This window comes from Camelina sativa, chromosome 1 (genome assembly GCF_000633955.1).
Source record: "Camelina sativa cultivar DH55 chromosome 1, Cs, whole genome shotgun sequence".
Lineage (NCBI taxonomy): Eukaryota > Viridiplantae > Streptophyta > Magnoliopsida > Brassicales > Brassicaceae > Camelina > Camelina sativa.
Window position 1 is genome coordinate 10672609 of NC_025685.1, and position 17346 is coordinate 10689954.

At 37.3% G+C, this 17346-nt stretch overlaps 5 protein-coding genes across 6 annotated transcripts; 2 read left to right on the forward strand and 3 right to left on the reverse strand.

Moving 5' to 3' along the window:
• Positions 1573 to 5442, forward strand: LOC109124790 (gamma-aminobutyrate transaminase POP2, mitochondrial-like). Of its 2 annotated transcripts, none has more exons than XM_010512754.2 (19): positions 1573 to 1745; positions 2126 to 2226; positions 2341 to 2425; positions 2515 to 2587; positions 2686 to 2783; positions 2934 to 3026; positions 3120 to 3193; positions 3282 to 3320; positions 3409 to 3497; positions 3571 to 3647; positions 3741 to 3815; positions 3933 to 3980; positions 4086 to 4169; positions 4255 to 4342; positions 4423 to 4501; positions 4656 to 4749; positions 4831 to 4909; positions 4990 to 5105; positions 5221 to 5442. In XM_010512754.2, the coding sequence occupies exons 1-19, from the start codon at positions 1701 to 1703 to the stop codon at positions 5296 to 5298; spliced, it is 1515 nt and encodes a 504-aa protein (XP_010511056.2). In that variant the 5' UTR covers positions 1573 to 1700; the 3' UTR covers positions 5299 to 5442. The 2 variants fall into 2 exon arrangements, with proteins under 2 accessions (XP_010511056.2, XP_019083010.1); XM_019227465.1 differs by lacking the exon at positions 1573 to 1745 and adding an exon at positions 1950 to 1971.
• Positions 5745 to 8054, forward strand: LOC104787235 (probable splicing factor 3A subunit 1). Its single transcript, XM_010512776.2, has 3 exons — positions 5745 to 7002; positions 7122 to 7124; positions 7518 to 8054. The coding sequence occupies exons 1-3, from the start codon at positions 6213 to 6215 to the stop codon at positions 8042 to 8044; spliced, it is 1320 nt and encodes a 439-aa protein (XP_010511078.1). The 5' UTR covers positions 5745 to 6212; the 3' UTR covers positions 8045 to 8054.
• LOC109125577 lies at positions 8209 to 8758 on the reverse strand. The gene is made up of 2 exons (XM_019227474.1): positions 8620 to 8758; positions 8209 to 8457 (listed from the first exon to the last, which is right to left on the reverse strand). Exons 1-2 carry the CDS (start codon positions 8713 to 8715, stop codon positions 8338 to 8340), a joined length of 216 nt encoding a protein of 71 aa, XP_019083019.1. The 5' UTR covers positions 8716 to 8758; the 3' UTR covers positions 8209 to 8337.
• On the reverse strand, positions 9748 to 12338 carry LOC104706438. Its single transcript, XM_010422636.1, has 3 exons — positions 12074 to 12338; positions 9902 to 11751; positions 9748 to 9803 (listed from the first exon to the last, which is right to left on the reverse strand). The coding sequence occupies exons 2-3, from the start codon at positions 11748 to 11750 to the stop codon at positions 9748 to 9750; spliced, it is 1905 nt and encodes a 634-aa protein (XP_010420938.1). The 5' UTR covers position 11751; positions 12074 to 12338.
• On the reverse strand, positions 13862 to 14497 carry LOC104787244 (60S ribosomal protein L27-2-like). Its single transcript, XM_010512784.2, has one exon. It carries the CDS (start codon positions 14450 to 14452, stop codon positions 14045 to 14047), a length of 408 nt encoding a protein of 135 aa, XP_010511086.1. The 5' UTR covers positions 14453 to 14497; the 3' UTR covers positions 13862 to 14044.

Genomic DNA, 17346 nt, shown 5'->3' on the forward strand with positions numbered 1-17346 from the left:
TTATAAAAAAGTGATGACAAATAAATGAAATAATGTCCAGAGCTATGTGAATGCGACACATCAGCATTTTGTATGAGAATGCTTCTCTTTTAATATATATAAGGGATAGTTAGTTTAAAAATAATAAAGGTTTGAATGGTAACTGTGGTCAGGGCGGCCAAATCCATCTGCGGTCTGGACCGCTCTATTTTTAAGGCGGACTACAGACCGCTGTGGACCAACTCTATTTGTATGCAAAAGCGGTCCGCAGTTGGTCCGCTGCGGTCTTTTCTCTGCTTTATTTGGACCGCACCACTGCATACTACATTTGCTGAATGGTAAATAAAAAGCGGTCTAGTCCGCAGATGGATTTGTCCGCCCCAACCGCTGCAACCATTCACATCCTAAAGGTTCTTTTCCTTACTGAAGTCTGATATTTTGGATGAAGCCAATTTTTTTTTTAATCTTATGTGATGTGTTGTCATCTATTTTATGATGTGACATTGTGACTAATTTTGTATTGTTTTACATATTTAGGACTATTTTTTTCAGTAGGTAGTCTAATAATTTATTTGAAAAAAAATAGATAAATTATTGTGGTGGTTAATAAGGGTGAATTAACCAAACTTGCCACTCTATATCTTCAAATTTTAAATATGTACTTTTATCAAAAAAATCATTATATATGGTAAATCGAAGTATTATCATATATTATAAACAATGTTTTGATATTAAAAATTTATATTAAAATACAAATAAAATAATATGTTATTTAAAAAAATTAAGTGTTAATTTTTTAATTATTTAATAATGTGAAAAACTAATGTAATGTGCCTCTAACTAATTGCAAAAATGTATAGTTAGTTTGTGCATATATCCCTATATTCTAATGTGATCATTATGTTTTTGTTGTTTAAATTAATATTCTAAAAAATTCTCATAAATTTATCTCTATTGAAATTAGAATATATAAATAGATTTTTTTTACTTCTGTTAGACTAATTAAAATATTATGATTCTGTAGTATAATATTTTTTAAACATAACATTTAATATTACTTTTGTAGTTCTGTTAGACATAAAATTTAATATTCCTATACCAAACAAAAATGAAACATGAAGTCAAACTTTGGGATAAATATATTTATAGTTGGCCGCCTAGTTGGGGCTAAAAGAAGAAGAGCATCTAAATTGATTTGTATAAAATAAAACCAAAAAAGAAACATTAAAAGTGTAGATTTTAAAAGTGTTTTTGGTTTTAGATTTTTTAAAAATCTATTTTAAAGCTAATCAAGATTTTGCAAAAATTGGATTTCCTAAAAATTAGGGAATCCAAATTTTGTTGGTTTTTGGTAATTTTTAAAAAAAAACCAAAATCTATGTTTTACTAGTTTTTCATTTTTAAGCGTGACTTGAATTCTTTTTTCTATTTTTCTTTTTTTAATAAATTTTTAACATAAAATCTAAAAACCATAAACCAAAGTCTAAAATCTAAAAACTAGAAACTAGAATTCAAAAACTACTTAAAAACTTGTAAAACATTCATGGCCTAATAATAAAATGACTCAATGACACGTCACTGATCAAAATCAAATGGGACTCAAAGAGATATTTTTATTGATTCATAATCACATCATCCTCTGTTTTTTAACCAATCTCAGAGTCTCCAGGAATCTTCAGACTCTCTCCTTCGATCTCTTTTTTTTTTTCCGAGAACTGAAAATGGTTGTCATCAACAGCCTCCGACGCTTGGCCCGTACCACTCAGGTTGTTTCTTCAACTTCTTTAACTCTATTTTGCCGTTTCCATCTTCGTGGCGCTTAGTAGATCAAGATTCAGAATAACATTGAAATGCCAAAAACTTGTGTGGGTGATAAAAAAAAAGTGATTTTTTTTTTTGTTCAAACACACCAAATTGACCATGGATCAAGATATAAAAAAAAAGGTCATAACTTTTTGGGTATATACTGTTTAGGATTCTCCAGTAATCATGGTACAAGGTTTTCATATATTATGTTTTTATATAAATGTGAAACCAATAATTTTCTTGTGGTGAATAGTGTTTTATAATAGCGATGTGATTCATGTAGCTTTTAAACATTAGTGCTAATAAGATCTCTCTCTCTATCTCTTTTTTCTCATGGCAGGTTAATTTGCACAGTAGGTATGCAACATGCATGTCTGGGAACTCTACTTCTAGGAGGATCTTCACTACAGAGGCATCACCTGAGAAGCAAAATTCAGTTGGGTGAGTGTTTTTTTTTTTTTTATGATGCTTGAGGGTTGAAAACTAGAGGCTTTCTTTGTTTAGGTTTAACGAGACATCATGAATAGTGGTAATTGTGTTTTTGGTTAAGAGCAGGTCTAAGGGGCATGATATGCTTGCACCTTTTACTGCTGGATGGCAGAGTGCTGATGTACATCCCTTGATCATTGCTAAGTCTGAGGTACATATCAAAGTGTCATAATATTCATCGTTGTACTATGCTAATGTTGGTTCAAACAGTTATGTAATAGTGTGGCATTCTTCTTACAGGGAAGTTATGTGTTTGATGACAATGGTAAAAAGTATCTTGATTCTCTCGCTGGTCTTTGGTGTACTGCCTTAGGTATTCTTCTTTCTATTACTACATACTTCTGGATATGTGTGCAAGTCTTACCATTATGTCATTGATTCAGTGTCTCATTGATACTCAAAATTTTGCAGGAGGAAATGAGCAAAGGCTTGTTTCTGCAGCTGTTGAGCAGTTGAAGACCTTGCCATTTTATCACTCCTTCTGGAACCGTACTACTAAACCTTCTCTGGTACTCAAGACTTTTTACTTCTGTGTCATTATTATGATGTTTTTCTACAGTCTGCTGCTACTTTCTGTGAGCTGTTAAGACTCAGGGTAGTAGAGACTTGATGCTAATCTGAGAGAATTTGATCACTATCTGTTTTTCCTGCTAAAACAGGACCTTGCTAAGGATCTTTTAGACATGTTCACGGCCAACAAAATGGCGAAAGCATTTTTTACAAACAGTGGATCAGAAGCCAATGATACTCAGGTTTCTATAACTATACGCAGTACCTTGATCACTTAATACCTAACCTGTTGTCCTGTAAGAGCTGTTTATGAATCTCTTGTATGTATAATGCAGGTAAAGCTGGTTTGGTATTACAATAACGCACTTGGAAGGCCAGAGAAGAAAAAATTTATCGCTAGAAATAAATCGTGAGAATGGATATTTGCTTGTCATTTTTCGTTTGTCTGTGTTTATAAGATCTTTTAAGTGTTTATAAGTTTGGTGTTACGATTTCAGGTACCATGGCTCCACTCTTATATCAGCAAGTTTGTCCGGGTAGGATATATATAGTTCCTCAAATATTGCTCTTAGCTGTGGTAAAGATTCATTTTGTTTCCCTAAAAGCTTTTATCTGTTGTTCCAGCCTTCCAGCGCTGCACCAAAATTTTGATTTACCTGCACCATTTGTGCTGCACACAGATTGCCCTCATTATTGGCGTTTCCATCTTCCAGGTATGAGTGATTCTCGCTTCCATTCTAAAAGAAGAGTATTACTTTTAGTTTAACCTTGGAATTGTTTGTGCAGGCGAATCGGAAGAGGACTTCTCAACCAGATTAGCCAAAAATTTAGAGGATCTTATCATCAAAGAGGGGCCAGAAACTGTAAACATTCAATAATATCTTACGTGAATGTCAGTCTTTATGCATTAAAGATAATTTTGGTATCTCAATCTAACAGAAATGTCTTCTTACTAGATTGGTGCTTTTATAGCTGAGCCAGTCATGGGTGCTGGGGGTGTGATACCTCCACCTGCTACCTACTTTGAAAAGGTCCTTTTCTGAATCTTTGTCGGTATTAAGTACCACTAGAATGATTATGTGGTTTAGTGGTTAGATCTTTGTGGATGTGATATATTTGCCATTCCAATTTCTCTTTATATGCTGCAGATCCAAGCTGTTGTTAAAAAATATGATATCTTGTTCATCGCTGATGAGGTATGTGCCTATGAAACTATCAGTCGACACACAGGATCATGACCCCAAAATCGATCACAAGAAAATATATCACTATCTTTTTTTTCATTTTGTTTGGCTTTTAAGGTGATATGCGCTTTTGGAAGGCTCGGGACAATGTTTGGCTGTGACAAATACAACATCAAGCCAGATCTTGTGTCCTTAGCTAAGGTGAAATTTTGCAAGCTGAGTAGTAGCTTTTTTATCTCTGTTGGCATAATATCCCTGACATGTTGTAAATGTTATTAAAATGCAGGCACTTTCTTCAGCATATATGCCGATTGGAGCCATTCTTATGAGTCAAGAAGTGGCAGATGTCATCTATTCCCAAAGCAACAAGCTAGGTACTTTTGTAAACTAATAAATGCTCACTGTGGTAGTAGTATTCCAATGTTCTGATCTTAAATACTTTTTCTATTTTCAGGTGCTTTCTCGCATGGATTCACTTATTCTGGTCATCCAGTTTCATGTGCCGTAGCAATTGAAGCATTAAAGATATACAAGTAAGCTTTTGTCACTTTGCTCGTTCTTTTTAAGTGAGCCAGTTTTTAGATTGTGATTTTCCATAAACTAAGAACCTGACACTCAGGTGATTTAAGTTTCTCCATTTTCTATTCTTACAACACTTTTTTGACGTTTTATATTTTTATATTACAGGGAGAAGAACATACCAGAGTATGTCGCCAAAATTGCCCCAAGGTTTCAAGATGGTCTTAAAGCTTTTGCCCCTAGTAGTCCTATTATTGGAGAGGTACTATTTCTCTTGGTCTTTACTTACCAGTTTTTGTCTTTTAGAAGTATTTGACTAAGGGCATTTGGGATGGTTGGCTAGATAAGAGGAACAGGTTTGATTCTTGGGACTGAGTTTGCAGACAACAAATCCCCAAACGAACCATTTCCACCAGAATGGGGTAAAATCTCTCTCATGACCAAACTAAAAGTCTCTTCTCCTAAACTCATTGCCATCTAAATCGCTACACCATATTCACAGGTGTTGGGGCATACTTTGGAGCTGAGTGCCAAAAGCGAGGTATGTTAGTCCGTGTAGCAGGTGATAGCATTATGATGTCTCCACCGCTCATTATCTCACCTGAAGAGATCGACGAGGTAAAATTTGAGACAGTATCATGCCTTTTTTTATGCTAAATCTGGTGACTTGTTCCCTAAAACACTCTGCTTCCTTCTTCTTCTTCCCTCCTTGGGGTTTTGATCATTTTTCCAGTTGATCTCTATCTACGGGAAAGCATTGAAGGAAACTGAAAAGAAGGTAAAAGAACTCAAGGCTCAGCACAAGAAGTAAAGAAGCAGAGAGTCTAATGATGTTGATGAAAAAAGTTTTTCTATGTTCTGTCATCTTTCCTTATGAATTGTTTTTGTCACTCACTAGCTTTACACAATTCGATAATTATATATGCATAATAATAAAGGTTCCAGCTTTATTTCAGAGCTCTCTTTCACCACATGACTCGATCGTGAACCAAAAAAAAAAAGGAAAGATGCCTTCCTTCTATCGGGCCCATTGACTAGCCAACTGTCTCTAAGTTCAGTTTAAAAAGAGATGCCTAGGTGGTTCTTCGGTTGAGATCTTTTTCGTTTCCTTGTTAGATCTCTCCAAGTCGTTGTTCTCTCTCCGTTTGCCATAGCGTTCTTGTTAGATCCCAAAAAGGGTTGGAGTTGAGAAGACGCTCATGTCCATTGATAACAATTATAATGGAAAAAATTATAGCTTTTTGTGTGACTCAGACCCTTGTCACCCATTCTACAAGCAAAAGCTTAACAAATACCGCAAGGAAGTATATTTCCCGTTGTTGACTGCTCATCGTTATCGGTGTCACTCTTTTCGTTATCCTAAGAAATCTGATGGCCTCTCAATCAAGGACTTTGGTATTATTAAGCTCACAGCGCAGTTCGTGGTGCGGTACGGCTGGTTTTTTCTGCGTGGTTTGAGACAGAAACTGGGCTATTACAAACCCCAGTTTGAGTTTTTGGAGCGGTCTAGTACCAGGTTTAATTACTATTACGACCTTGTTCGTGCCTACGCTACTGTGTTAAGGCCTTTTACTGAAACTCTCATAACCAATGATGCTAGCTTTATTGGTCTTTTTCCGGCTTTTTTCAACCTTCTTCAGTTGGAAAAGCTGGAGAAAGGTAATGTGATGGCTTTGATCGATTTGCATGCTTTAGTCAGTGGTGTTGACCGTTTTGCTCACTTTGATGATGAAGACTATAACAGAACCTGCATACCTTTCATCCATGATGCTCCATTATCCAGAGATTCACCCACTCGGATTTAACCAGCCTACTACTACTACTACTACTCAAGCGCAACCTGTTGAGCTAAGAAGACCTCGATCTCGTGAATATGAATTCTTTGAAAACCATATCACACTCAATGAGCTTGGTATCATTAAGCTCACAGCACAGTTTGTGGCTCGGTATGGTCCGCGGTTTCGTCGTGATTTGATGAAGAAAGTGGTTATGAATCCTCTGTTTGAGTTTCTGAAACAAACTGATGATGATCGGAACAACAAGTCAAGATTTTTCAATCTGATTGAATATCGTTATTCCAGAGTGTTACTGCCTTCGGATCAGCTGTTGAGGACTGAGGATGGTTGTACCTCCGGGGTACTTGAGTTTTTCTCAAAATGTCTTCAGTTGGAGAAGCTGGAGGACGGAGTTGAGATGGCTACCGTTGATTTGCATGCGTTTGTTGGTGGTCTTGACTTTTTTACTCACATGTATGGTGCCTCCTTTGATTATATCCTGCCACAACCTGAACGCCTTTCAAAGTTTATGGGATCTCAGCTCTGTAACCCTCAGAATCTTCAAGATTGTTGTGTAGATGATGATGCACTAGAACCCTTTCTTTTTCGACCTTCATTTAGATTCCCTGCAAAGGGGATCACACTCAAGGAGCTTGGTACTATTATGCTCACAGCGCAGTTTGTGGCTAGGTATGGGTTGTATTTCAAACGAGGTTTGCGCAAGGAAGTGGTTTTGAACCGTCAGTTTGGGTTTATGCAGCTATCTGATAGGAGGTACTATTTCTACTCTGGGCTTGTACGGCAAACGTTCTTGTGAGGTTTTTAGAAATTCTCCGAGTCCTGGAGATGGAGGAGGAAGCCGGTTTGCTTGCCTTTGTGGGTGTTGTTGACTGTTTTGCTCACTTTGATGATGAAGAGTATCGTGTTGTCATGCCACCACCGGTACACCGTTTGATTAAAATGATCCCACCAATACTAAGGGGGCCTGGTACCCTTGTGCTGCCTCCTCCAAAGAGATCTCGAGGTGCTACTACTATTCATCAGTATTGTGTAGATCTCGATCTTGATGATCCTAAGCCTCATCCTTTTAGGGAACCTCCTCTAAGACCTGCAACTACTACATTTCACGATGGGTTGTGTTTCACACGCAAGGAGGTATGTATTATTAAGGTCACGGCGCAGTTTGAGGCACGGTATGGCGTGGTTTTTATGTGGGCTTTGATGACTAGAGTGGCTGAGAAGAAGACAACTCAAGAGTTTGAGTTTATGGAGCCGACCAGTGGTAGCAGGTTTTGTTTCTGCAGTCAGCTTGTTGAGTTTTATTCCAGAGTATTGTTGCCTTGGAAAAGGTTTGATGCGGACACCGTTCTTGAGAGTTTTTTCGATTGGGTGGATCGTTTCCAGCAAGAGGGACTGGATTTGGCTATGGGTTGTTTGAATGATTTTGTAAGTTCTCTTGACTGTTTTGCTGCCATAGATGGTGTCCCAATCCCACCACCACACGTCAGCTTTAAACTGGCTATTCCTGGTCGAGCTTGTGAGCAGAGTCTATCCCCTTTAATGCAACCTCCTCCTGCTGTGTCTTTACCTGAGGAACCAGAGCCAAAGACTGCACCACCTCCGGCTGTGCCTTTACCTGAGGAAGCAGAGCCAAAGAGACGAAAGTTTGACGACGAGTCAGCTCTTGCTCAGCGTGCAGTGATAACACGTTTTCAGGGTTCTTCTACAACTATCAGCGTTTTTGTTCCAGACGTTGGTGAAGTCGTTTTCAGAAAAAAATAGATCCAAATTTTCTAGCAAATATGATTAGAATGGGACTTCTCACGATGTGATCAGAAAGTCAGAACCAATATCTGACCAAACCAAAGATGAAGAAACAGTAAGCCACACATGACCATACGCAGCTACATCAGTAACAACATTAGGACAAAACATAGATGTTCCAGTCTTCCAGATTTGATAAAATGTATATAAATTGAAAACCCAGAAAAACAAAAATATCATTGACTTAAAAGAGAGTCTCTTTGATTAGAAAACATTTACGATATAGTTTTGGTCTCTGGGACATTTGCAAATCAAGATTTAGGACGTTTTTTACTTGCTTCTCTTCTTGATCTTCTCTCCCTCGAACTTAAAGAAGTCTTGAACCCTGCTCCATCTTTGTTCTCCGAGTCATACACATCTTTAAACGATTTCTGCATAAATTCATTGTTAAAGGGACAACGTTAATAAAGACCATGTTGCCACAAAAAAAAAAAACAAAAAAACAAAACAAAATGACACCAAAGACGATTGCTTAATGAGCGAGCACTCTCTACTCAAAGAAATCAAGGAGTTGTTTCATAATAATGACTAACCTCTCGGATCTCAGCGAAGCTAACGGCATAGAAGGTTACAACGGAGACTGCGACAATTCCTAGAACAGGGAGTGCAATATGGCTTATCCCTTCCATCTTTACTCTTCTCAGGACCAAACGTGAAGATAAGACTCTTGAGGATAATACTTCTTTATATATATAGTATCTGAAATTTTTTTATTTTTTTTTCATATATCTAAATTTAACCACTTTTTTCACTTGAAACCGTTTTAAGAATAAAGATTAGCTTATGTCCAAACAACATTTCAATCACCAACAATCAGAAGAAGAAGAAGAATCCTGTAATTATTAGTTTCTGGGATACAACTTAAATTGGTAAAAACTTCTATTAATAATACAAATCAAACTCTAAGAGGAATCACAAATTTAAACCCTATGATGATTACAGAGAGAGAGAGAGGTGAAGTTCAAGTGAACAGATTCTCCGAATAACCACATTCATAGCTAGCTTCCTTTTCCAACTTGTATATCTCAGCATCATCGAAACCTGTTCACATTTCATTCAAAACCTTTTTTTAACAACTTGTCTCACACCAATCAATACATATATGGTCAACAACATATGTATTCTCAGAAACAAGATTCTACTACATGTGAAGCTTTTACCTGAACCCAAGTCTTCTGTTTCATCAATAACAACAGCTACTTCTTCTGTCCTCTTAATCGGCTCAAGTGACTTCCAGTCTGAGCTTCCATTCCCTTCTATACAAACTTGGTTTCTCGAAACCCAGTCTTCAACAACTTCCATGTTGCTGTGTAATAACGGGTCTACAGTGTCATCACCGCTGTTTTCACTGCTGCCCCTAAAGGAGACATACAAAGAACCTTTAAGTTCTGTTTTGAAGAAACACTGTGTCTAAGAGTAAGAGAATTCAAACTTACAGTCGTCTGAGGCGCATATTATACTGAACAAATAAAAGATCACTGAGCCGTTGTCGCTCAATGGAATTCTTTGTTTCATATATTTGGGAGATTAGTGTCAGGTTTCTCACTGAGCCANACAAAAAAAAAAAACAAAAAAACAAAACAAAATGACACCAAAGACGATTGCTTAATGAGCGAGCACTCTCTACTCAAAGAAATCAAGGAGTTGTTTCATAATAATGACTAACCTCTCGNTGACAGGTTCAAACAGCTTTCTCCATATGTAGACCACCATTCAGCTAAATGATAAAGAACAAGTTAAGTACATACGATACACTTGAACACATATGAAGAAGTCTTAATGAGATTTCAATAAATAAGAAAGATATTGGTGTACCAGGAAGCATAGTGTCACGAGTTCTGATTGCTAAGTTCCTTGCGAAAATCCCAAGAGCGTTCTTGTAAGAGTGCATGTCCTTAATGATTATATCTTGAATGTTGACGTCAGGGACCAACTTCTCTATACAATCAACCACAGCTAAATGGATCTCACTACGCATTTCTTCGTCAATGCTATAGAAGAACTTTGGGTTAAGATAGAAACCAGCAGCATGTAAAGGAAGACGATGTTGTTGCAACCACCACCTATCAATAATTTTCCAGTAGATGGTGTAATCCTCCTTGTGTATCATATGTGTCTTAATTGCTTCCTTTGCTCTGTATACCGCTGCATAGACATACCCCATTGCAGGCTTCCTTTCAGAACAAACTATCCTCAAAACCCGCAAAAGAGGACCAGTTATATAGGTTGCCAATGTTATTGCTTTCCAGAAACCCTCATCATTGATAGTCTCAGTAATTGCTAATCCACCTGCTTCCTTCGAATATGAACAATCGTTCCACTCGGATGAAGTAACCATAGCCTGCAAATGGGGTTTTAGATCAGCAATTCTTGCCATTGTTGTAAAATTTGTGGCTGAACTGGTAACGCCTGGTTGCACAATATCAATGCCAAAAGTGAACTTCCTCATCAGATTCAAAACACCACTATGATTGTAAATAATTCTTGTGACAGTTCGAGCTTGTTCGATAATCTCGCTTATCCAGTCCATCTTTCCGAATCCTTCCAGCATCTTGTCTATGCAGTCTGCAGCACAAGGAACCCAGTACAAAGAAGGATACACATCCATCAACCTTTTCCCAGCAGCGACGTAATGGTCTTCACATTTGGTAATCACTTGAACAATATTGCTATCACCTATCTCTTCAACCACCTCCTTAAGTATCTCAAACAACTTATCCTCAGAATCTAACATCTCCGATGCGTCAACGGATTTCAGAAACACTACTTTCTCCGGGCAGTAAACCAAAAACTTGAGGATCTTAAAGCAGCCTTCGTTGGAGTTTAATTCTTGAACTAGAACAGAACAGCCTGTCTTTTTCCACAGAGACTTACATTCATCAATTTCTTTCTTCACTTCCTCTACGCAACTCTTCAAAATCCAGCCTCTGAGGTCTTCACATGTGGGACTAGAAACACCAAACCCTCCAGAAACAATTTCATCCATAAACGGTTGGAAATTAGCAGAATTAGCCACATCAAAATCAGCTCCAGTATCAAACAGAAACCGTCCCATGGCTATATGAACTGTTTTCTCCCGGTCTTTAGAAGACGGATGCACAATGTTCTTCACGCTACTAATAGCCACAGGAATCAAATTGTCCATATCTCGACCAAGCAAGTCACTCATACTGTTCCCAACACCAACCTCAACATTAGCCAAATCATTCCTCTCAAAAGCATTATTCTTTCTACTCCTGTAAGTTCTCTGCTTCGTCCTCCCCGTGCTTTGACCAGCAACCACATCAGAACCCGGCGATTTAAAACCATTGTCCACATCAGAAGGAGCAACAACCTGAGTTTCAGCTTCACAAGGAGGGAAATAAGCTATAGGCAAGGGATCAGGACTCGATTTACGCCTCTTCCTCTGACGTCTCACAGTACCATCAATACACTGCTGCAAGAAGAGACGAACCTCATCAGGGACTTGATCACAGATCGTGCCTTGTCCCTTCTTACCAGCAAGATGTTCCTTAACCCTTGTAATACCACCTCCTTTAAACATCTTACGACAGTAAAGACATCTCATCTGAACTCTATCACCATATTTGTAAACTTCACAGTGCTTCCACGCACTGTCTTGTTTCTGCGGTGTAAGAGCTACAGGCTCTAAATCCGAATCCATCCTACAAAAAAACTCGCAAAAAACAAAGAACCCATCAAATTCACATTGCTGATTCCAAAAACCCTAGATCCTCCACATTACGAGATCACACAACTTATAAGAGGAACTCAGCTGCTGGATATAATATAAAGCTCGCAAATTTCGTAACAAAAATGTTAAATTTTCGTTCATTCGATACAAATCGGATTATATTGAATCGACCCATCAGCGCAAGAGCTTTGAAAAACGCAAAATTCATAACCCCAGTGCAGCAAAATCGTAAATTTCTGAGTTTGTTTTTGAATAATTCATCTCTAGTAAGAACAAACAAACAAAGAACGAACCTTTTTGGTTTAGGGGTTCGTGACCGGGTTGGTTACGCGACAAATCGGTTCGGTAAACAAAAGAAACTGGATGAAATTCCGGTACAAGGACTTCGGTTCCGGGGAAGGAGAAGGTGGAATCGACCGGAGAAGAAGAGGTTAAGGAACAGCGGGGAAGGATCTGAAGACGACGGAGGAATGCAATGTCGAAGAAATTTTATGAGATGACCCGGCTCGATTAGGGTTCGATAGAAGAAACAAGTTGGGCAGCTTTTCTGGTTTATAAAAACGACAACTTTTATTTATTTTTCTATTCCAAAATTAAATCTAAATCTCTCTAGTGTTTTGGCTTAAACTTGTTTTTGTGGTTAAATCGGTTTTTTTTTTTAATTTGAGGACTAAAGTGATAATTTATGTAAAGTATAAGGTCTGATATGATGATAACTGACTTTATGTGGGGGTATCTTTTAATTTTTGTCCTCTCAAAATGATTTTGGGTTAATAATATTTATTGTTTGTTCAAGGTCTTTTATCATAAAATTAATTAGAGGTTGAATACAAAAATTAACATTTTAATTTCATAAAATAACTTTCTTTGACCATTTTTAAAAAGTTTAGTTATTAAATACAAATATATTGTCAAAAAGAATTCAAAATTAGTTTTAGAATGTTACGTAACTTTTTTATAAAGTAAATTTTTTTTAGACATTATTCATTTTGAATTCTTTTTGACAATTATACTATTAGATGTTCAATTATGATTTTAGTTATGTAGGTTTTTATAGTTAATAACACCAATTTAAAATAAAAACAAATTTGTATATATTAATTTTTTGACAGAAACAAAATCTGTCCTTGCTCTACATCTTATATATTTGTTCTATTTCAGAAAAGTCATAAACAATGGATTAATGTTTAAACAAAATTCATCATTACCTCATTACAACTTCCCTGAAATTCAATTTAACATGAAAACAAATGTTAAAAAAATGTCATCGTGAACAATATGAAGTGAGAGACAACCTTTTTACAAGCTAATCAAGATCGTCAATAACAATCAACCTAAACTCCTACTTTGGTTCTGAAAGATGACAAGTAGATTATATAAAATACTTGCATTGTAGTTAAGTTGAAGCTAATGATTTGTTATCTTCAAGTAGTGAAATGAATGAATATGAGGCAGGCTAGTTACAAAGATAATTAGCTTTCATCTTGGCTCTGCACAGAAGATTCAACGTTTAGAGGTAATAATAGGGAGGTATTGGGATAGGGATGGAACATTCAATTTTCGTTTTGTTTAAGAAAAGATGGAAATAGTTGGTATTTCGCTTTGCTATTGAGTCGCATAACTTTTGTCCAAGGAGATTTGGTTGCATAACTCAAGTTTCAGAAATGTATTAGGCACTGCTACTTATCTTAATTGTCAAGATAAAAATGGCAGTTCCACACTAACACATCATAATCATCTCCTAACTTCTTTATATTCATATCCAAGGAAGAAATTAATTTCCAATCTTTAACAGCTAAACAACATGGTTGAAGAAAAGATTCAAATCACCTCTCTAGCTTCTTATGCAGTTACTGGTTACAACACTATCTATCTATAACACTAAAACATGCTTCTACAGAGAGACTCTGCATCTCTGTAGTCTCTGTTAAAGAACAGAGACTACAAATAATACTTATCAAGCAGAAACCTAAGACTGTAAAACAATACAAAAGCTTATCCTTGGTTCATAATCAATAAGTGGTGATGATTGAAGGCAATACTTACTCCACACTCTTTAACAGTAATGTAATCAATTCAGCTATTAAACCGGATACGATTAAGGCAATCAAAATAGCAAAACATGATCACAATTCAAAAGACAAATCCAACTTCAATTCCAACCGAAACGTCTTAACACAACCATGATCCGCATTCATTCTATAGAAGTAAAAACAAAAATTGTAAATTATAAAATCCGATAAAGATAAAATCTCAAAGGCACTTCAGAACCTGAGCTTGGTAAAGAACCACCTGTTCTTCCCAGTCTTGAAACGCTCCTCAAGCTTAGCCTTAGCTTCCTTAAGAGCAGTCACCTTCTTATCCTTGCTCTGAAGAGCATCGACAGTCGCGACTTCCTTCAGATCCACATCGAGCGTGTAACGAGTAGGCATCAGATGCTGGTAATTCACGAGCTTGATGAAACATTTGACACGTGACTTCTTCGCCGTCTTCTTCGCGGAGTCCTTTCGAATGACTTTGCTCGGATACTTCTTCAGTCCCACTACGAGACAGTGTCCGTAACCGCGGCTGCTGTTTCCGTCGTCGAAGGATTTGATGATCACTGCCTTCTTCCCGGCGTAACGGCCTTGGAGGAGGATCACGGCTTTGTTCTGCTTCAGAAACTTCACCATTGTTTCGGTTTCTCTCACACCACCGCAACGAAGAAACCCTAATTTAAGAGAGATGATTGTGTTTATATAGTGTTCGAGCACACCAAAAAAAACCCTAATTTGATCATTTCAACATCAATTTCGGCCCATTTAGATGAGATTACCCCTAAAGGCCCATATCACTTTCTAAATTCATTTTATGCCCTGAAGACACCAAATTCGAAAATATATTTTCTGTTTTTTTTTGCCAACAAATTCGAAAATATATTTCAAACACCACCATTTCATATGTTTTTTTTTGGATAATATGAAAGAATATACATAGAAGACTTTTATTCAAAAATATATTTATATAAATAGAAGATTAAAAAAAAAAATATCCAACCATAGTTTGTGTTAATGAGTTCTTCTCTCTCTTATAACAAATATTTTAGCTGCATAAAAATCGATTTTTATGTGACAATCCGTCCCGTGTACCCCACTAGCCCACCCCTAACTGTCCTAACGGACCGTTCGTAGGGTCCATGGGACGGGTTGTTACATCAATTGGTGACAGCTTGTCATGTGGGAAGGTTGTTAAAGGGTGAAGATCAGGGTTCGAGGAACGTCTGGCGCACCAATAACCTACTGGTGGATTGGGATATCCACAATGATGGGTTACGATCGATGCCCTGCAGGGCCAGCTTGGAGTCCGTTTGGGCGGCTAGCGGTGGGCTGGTGGGGTCCACAGATGATCCGTTAGGGCGGCTAGCGGTGGGCTAGTGGAGTCCGCGGGACGGGTTGTCACAACTCCAAGCAGTTTTGTTTGCAAGAAGGGAACATAGTAGTGTTCGGCAAGTTGTACATAGTAATGAGTCTAATATGAAGACCAAGGAAGTGAATGACGAGATTAGCTTTTGGGATTGTAAGGCGAGGGAGACAAGTGTTGAAATGCTGAGAGGCTAGGGGATTTGTTGATGCCCAACGAAGTGAAGGGCGAGATTAGCTTTTGGCTATGATGATTGAAGTTCTTATTAGTATTGTGATGGGTTTGTGAACTTTGAAACTCTATTGTCTAATTTGGTGAAAGTAGTTATGTAAGCTATTGTATTTGTATTGACTGGGTTTGGTTTAATGCATTACTATAGAACTGAATCATAATCTTTTCTTACGTCTAGGTCTAGTGTTTGAATGAAAGATCTTGGCTTTCTGGATCCTTTGTTTCCGTTTTTTCTTCTCACTTATTTCAATCTCTTACTAATTTAGCAAGTAAAGAAAGAATCAGATTTTTTTTACATTCAGGATAACCAAGTAAACGTGCTTTGCTGATGGCTATGATTTTATGGCAGTGAGATTGTTTCATTGGTATTTCACATAGAGGATATGTTGCTTATTACTTCATTGGTATTTCACATAGAGGATATGCTGCTTATTACTTCAACACATGGACTTCTTTTTTGCTGATGGCTTGCAACATTTGATTCTCTTCCCAAAATTAGTTCATCAATTCAACATTGCCATAAAAAAGAATCTAAGAATATAATGTTGATAAGTTACTAAGAGCATCTCCATTGTTCAGTATTAGTTAGGTGTAATTTTTAATATAAAAGAGAAAAAAATGCTTTCACTTTTTTTTCCTTCTCTCTCGCGACGGAGATTGCGAAGTTGAAAGATATTTTTGTCAATGATCCGTTCTTGGCCGTTAGCTCAGCCTCGACCAGTGGATGGCGGATCGCAACGGCAATTCTCGGTGAGGGAACTGACGACTTGGTTAGCCTTGTTTTTGTCTTTCTGATATGAAATCCATTTTTTTTGCAGGATCATTTTGCTGAGAATAACTCATTAAGTTAACGATTGAGGAAGAGTGAAGAAGAAGACTTAAGCAGACTGCTTAAATTAACGATTAAGGAAGAGGGTACTAAGATCTTGTAGGTTTTTATTCATCCTTGTCTCTCTGTTTGTGATAACTCTCTAATTTATATATTTTTAGCATCCTTTTTTATCCATATTTTGCATTGTTCATAACTCTAACTTAGCATTTTTAGGTCATTAACTGTAGGAATTCACTTTTAGACCATTTAGGGTGTTGCATTTCTGCATTTGCATATTTTGGATGAAAACAGGTGCTAAAGAGCCAAAAATGGGGGAAAACAAGTACAATCTGAGTATGTACCCGAAGGAGCCATCGAGCTGCAAGAACAAGTCCGAACCCCAACACGATCGAGGAGGATCCGAGAGCATGAAGAACAACCCGAAGATCCACCCGAAAAGTAACCTGACTTCACCCTCGTGTACCCCATCGAGTAGACCATCGGGCATGTCTGGGAAGCTAGGTCAAAAGGGTTTCCATATATAAACTCCCTCCTCTCCTAGCTCGCAAAGAAGCACGCCGCAGACCCTCAAACCAGAGAGCGATAGCTTCTGTGAGAGAACTGAGCGACTCAAACATTTTCCTTTTCATTTTCCATTTTTATTTCATAGTTTTTATAGTTTTCTTAGATTTTTATCTTGTACTCTTTCTACTCTACTCTATCTTTTAATACAATGCAAGTTTCATTCGTTTCCGTTATTTTGTTCCTTGTTATCATGTCCGAGTAGTGTAGTAAAGTTTCTAGGGATGGGATAGATGATTTTGTGTTCTTGATCGGTTAGGATGCCTTAGTTTGATTGTAAATGATTGATAGATTTCCTTCTAGGTTGGTGTTCTTAATGTTGTCAACAGACCGAGAGGTTGAGATTAGATCTAGGGTGTTTCAACGACCGAGAGGTGTAGATGAAATGCGTGAATTAGCCAATGCTAGAGGTTTACTTGACTCTAAGTAAGGGATTAGATGAGTTTGAGTTTACTGACAATAATGAATCTTTCTTAATGCCTGCTTGTTCATATTGCTAGTGCGAGAGTGTGGTAAGTGATCAAGGTTGATTGTTGCTAGTGC

Bases quoted from the DNA above. Each gene is read 5' to 3' on its own strand.
- LOC104787235 (XM_010512776.2), top strand. From the start codon at position 6,213: ATGATGAAGACTATAACAGAACCTGCATACCTTTCATCCATGATGCTC.
- LOC109125577 (XM_019227474.1), bottom strand. From the start codon at position 8,715: ATGGAAGGGATAAGCCATATTGCACTCCCTGTTCTAGGAATTGTCGCA. The intron at 8,458-8,619 runs GTTAGTCATTAT...GAATTTATGCAG, and splicing joins GCTTCGCTGAGATCCGAGAG to AAATCGTTTAAAGATGTGTA.
- LOC104787244 (XM_010512784.2), bottom strand. From the start codon at position 14,452: ATGGTGAAGTTTCTGAAGCAGAACAAAGCCGTGATCCTCCTCCAAGGC.
- LOC109124790 (XM_010512754.2), top strand. From the start codon at position 1,701: ATGGTTGTCATCAACAGCCTCCGACGCTTGGCCCGTACCACTCAG. The intron at 2,784-2,933 runs GTACTCAAGACT...CTGCTAAAACAG, and splicing joins GTACTACTAAACCTTCTCTG to GACCTTGCTAAGGATCTTTT. The intron at 5,106-5,220 runs GTAAAATTTGAG...TCATTTTTCCAG, and splicing joins CACCTGAAGAGATCGACGAG to TTGATCTCTATCTACGGGAA.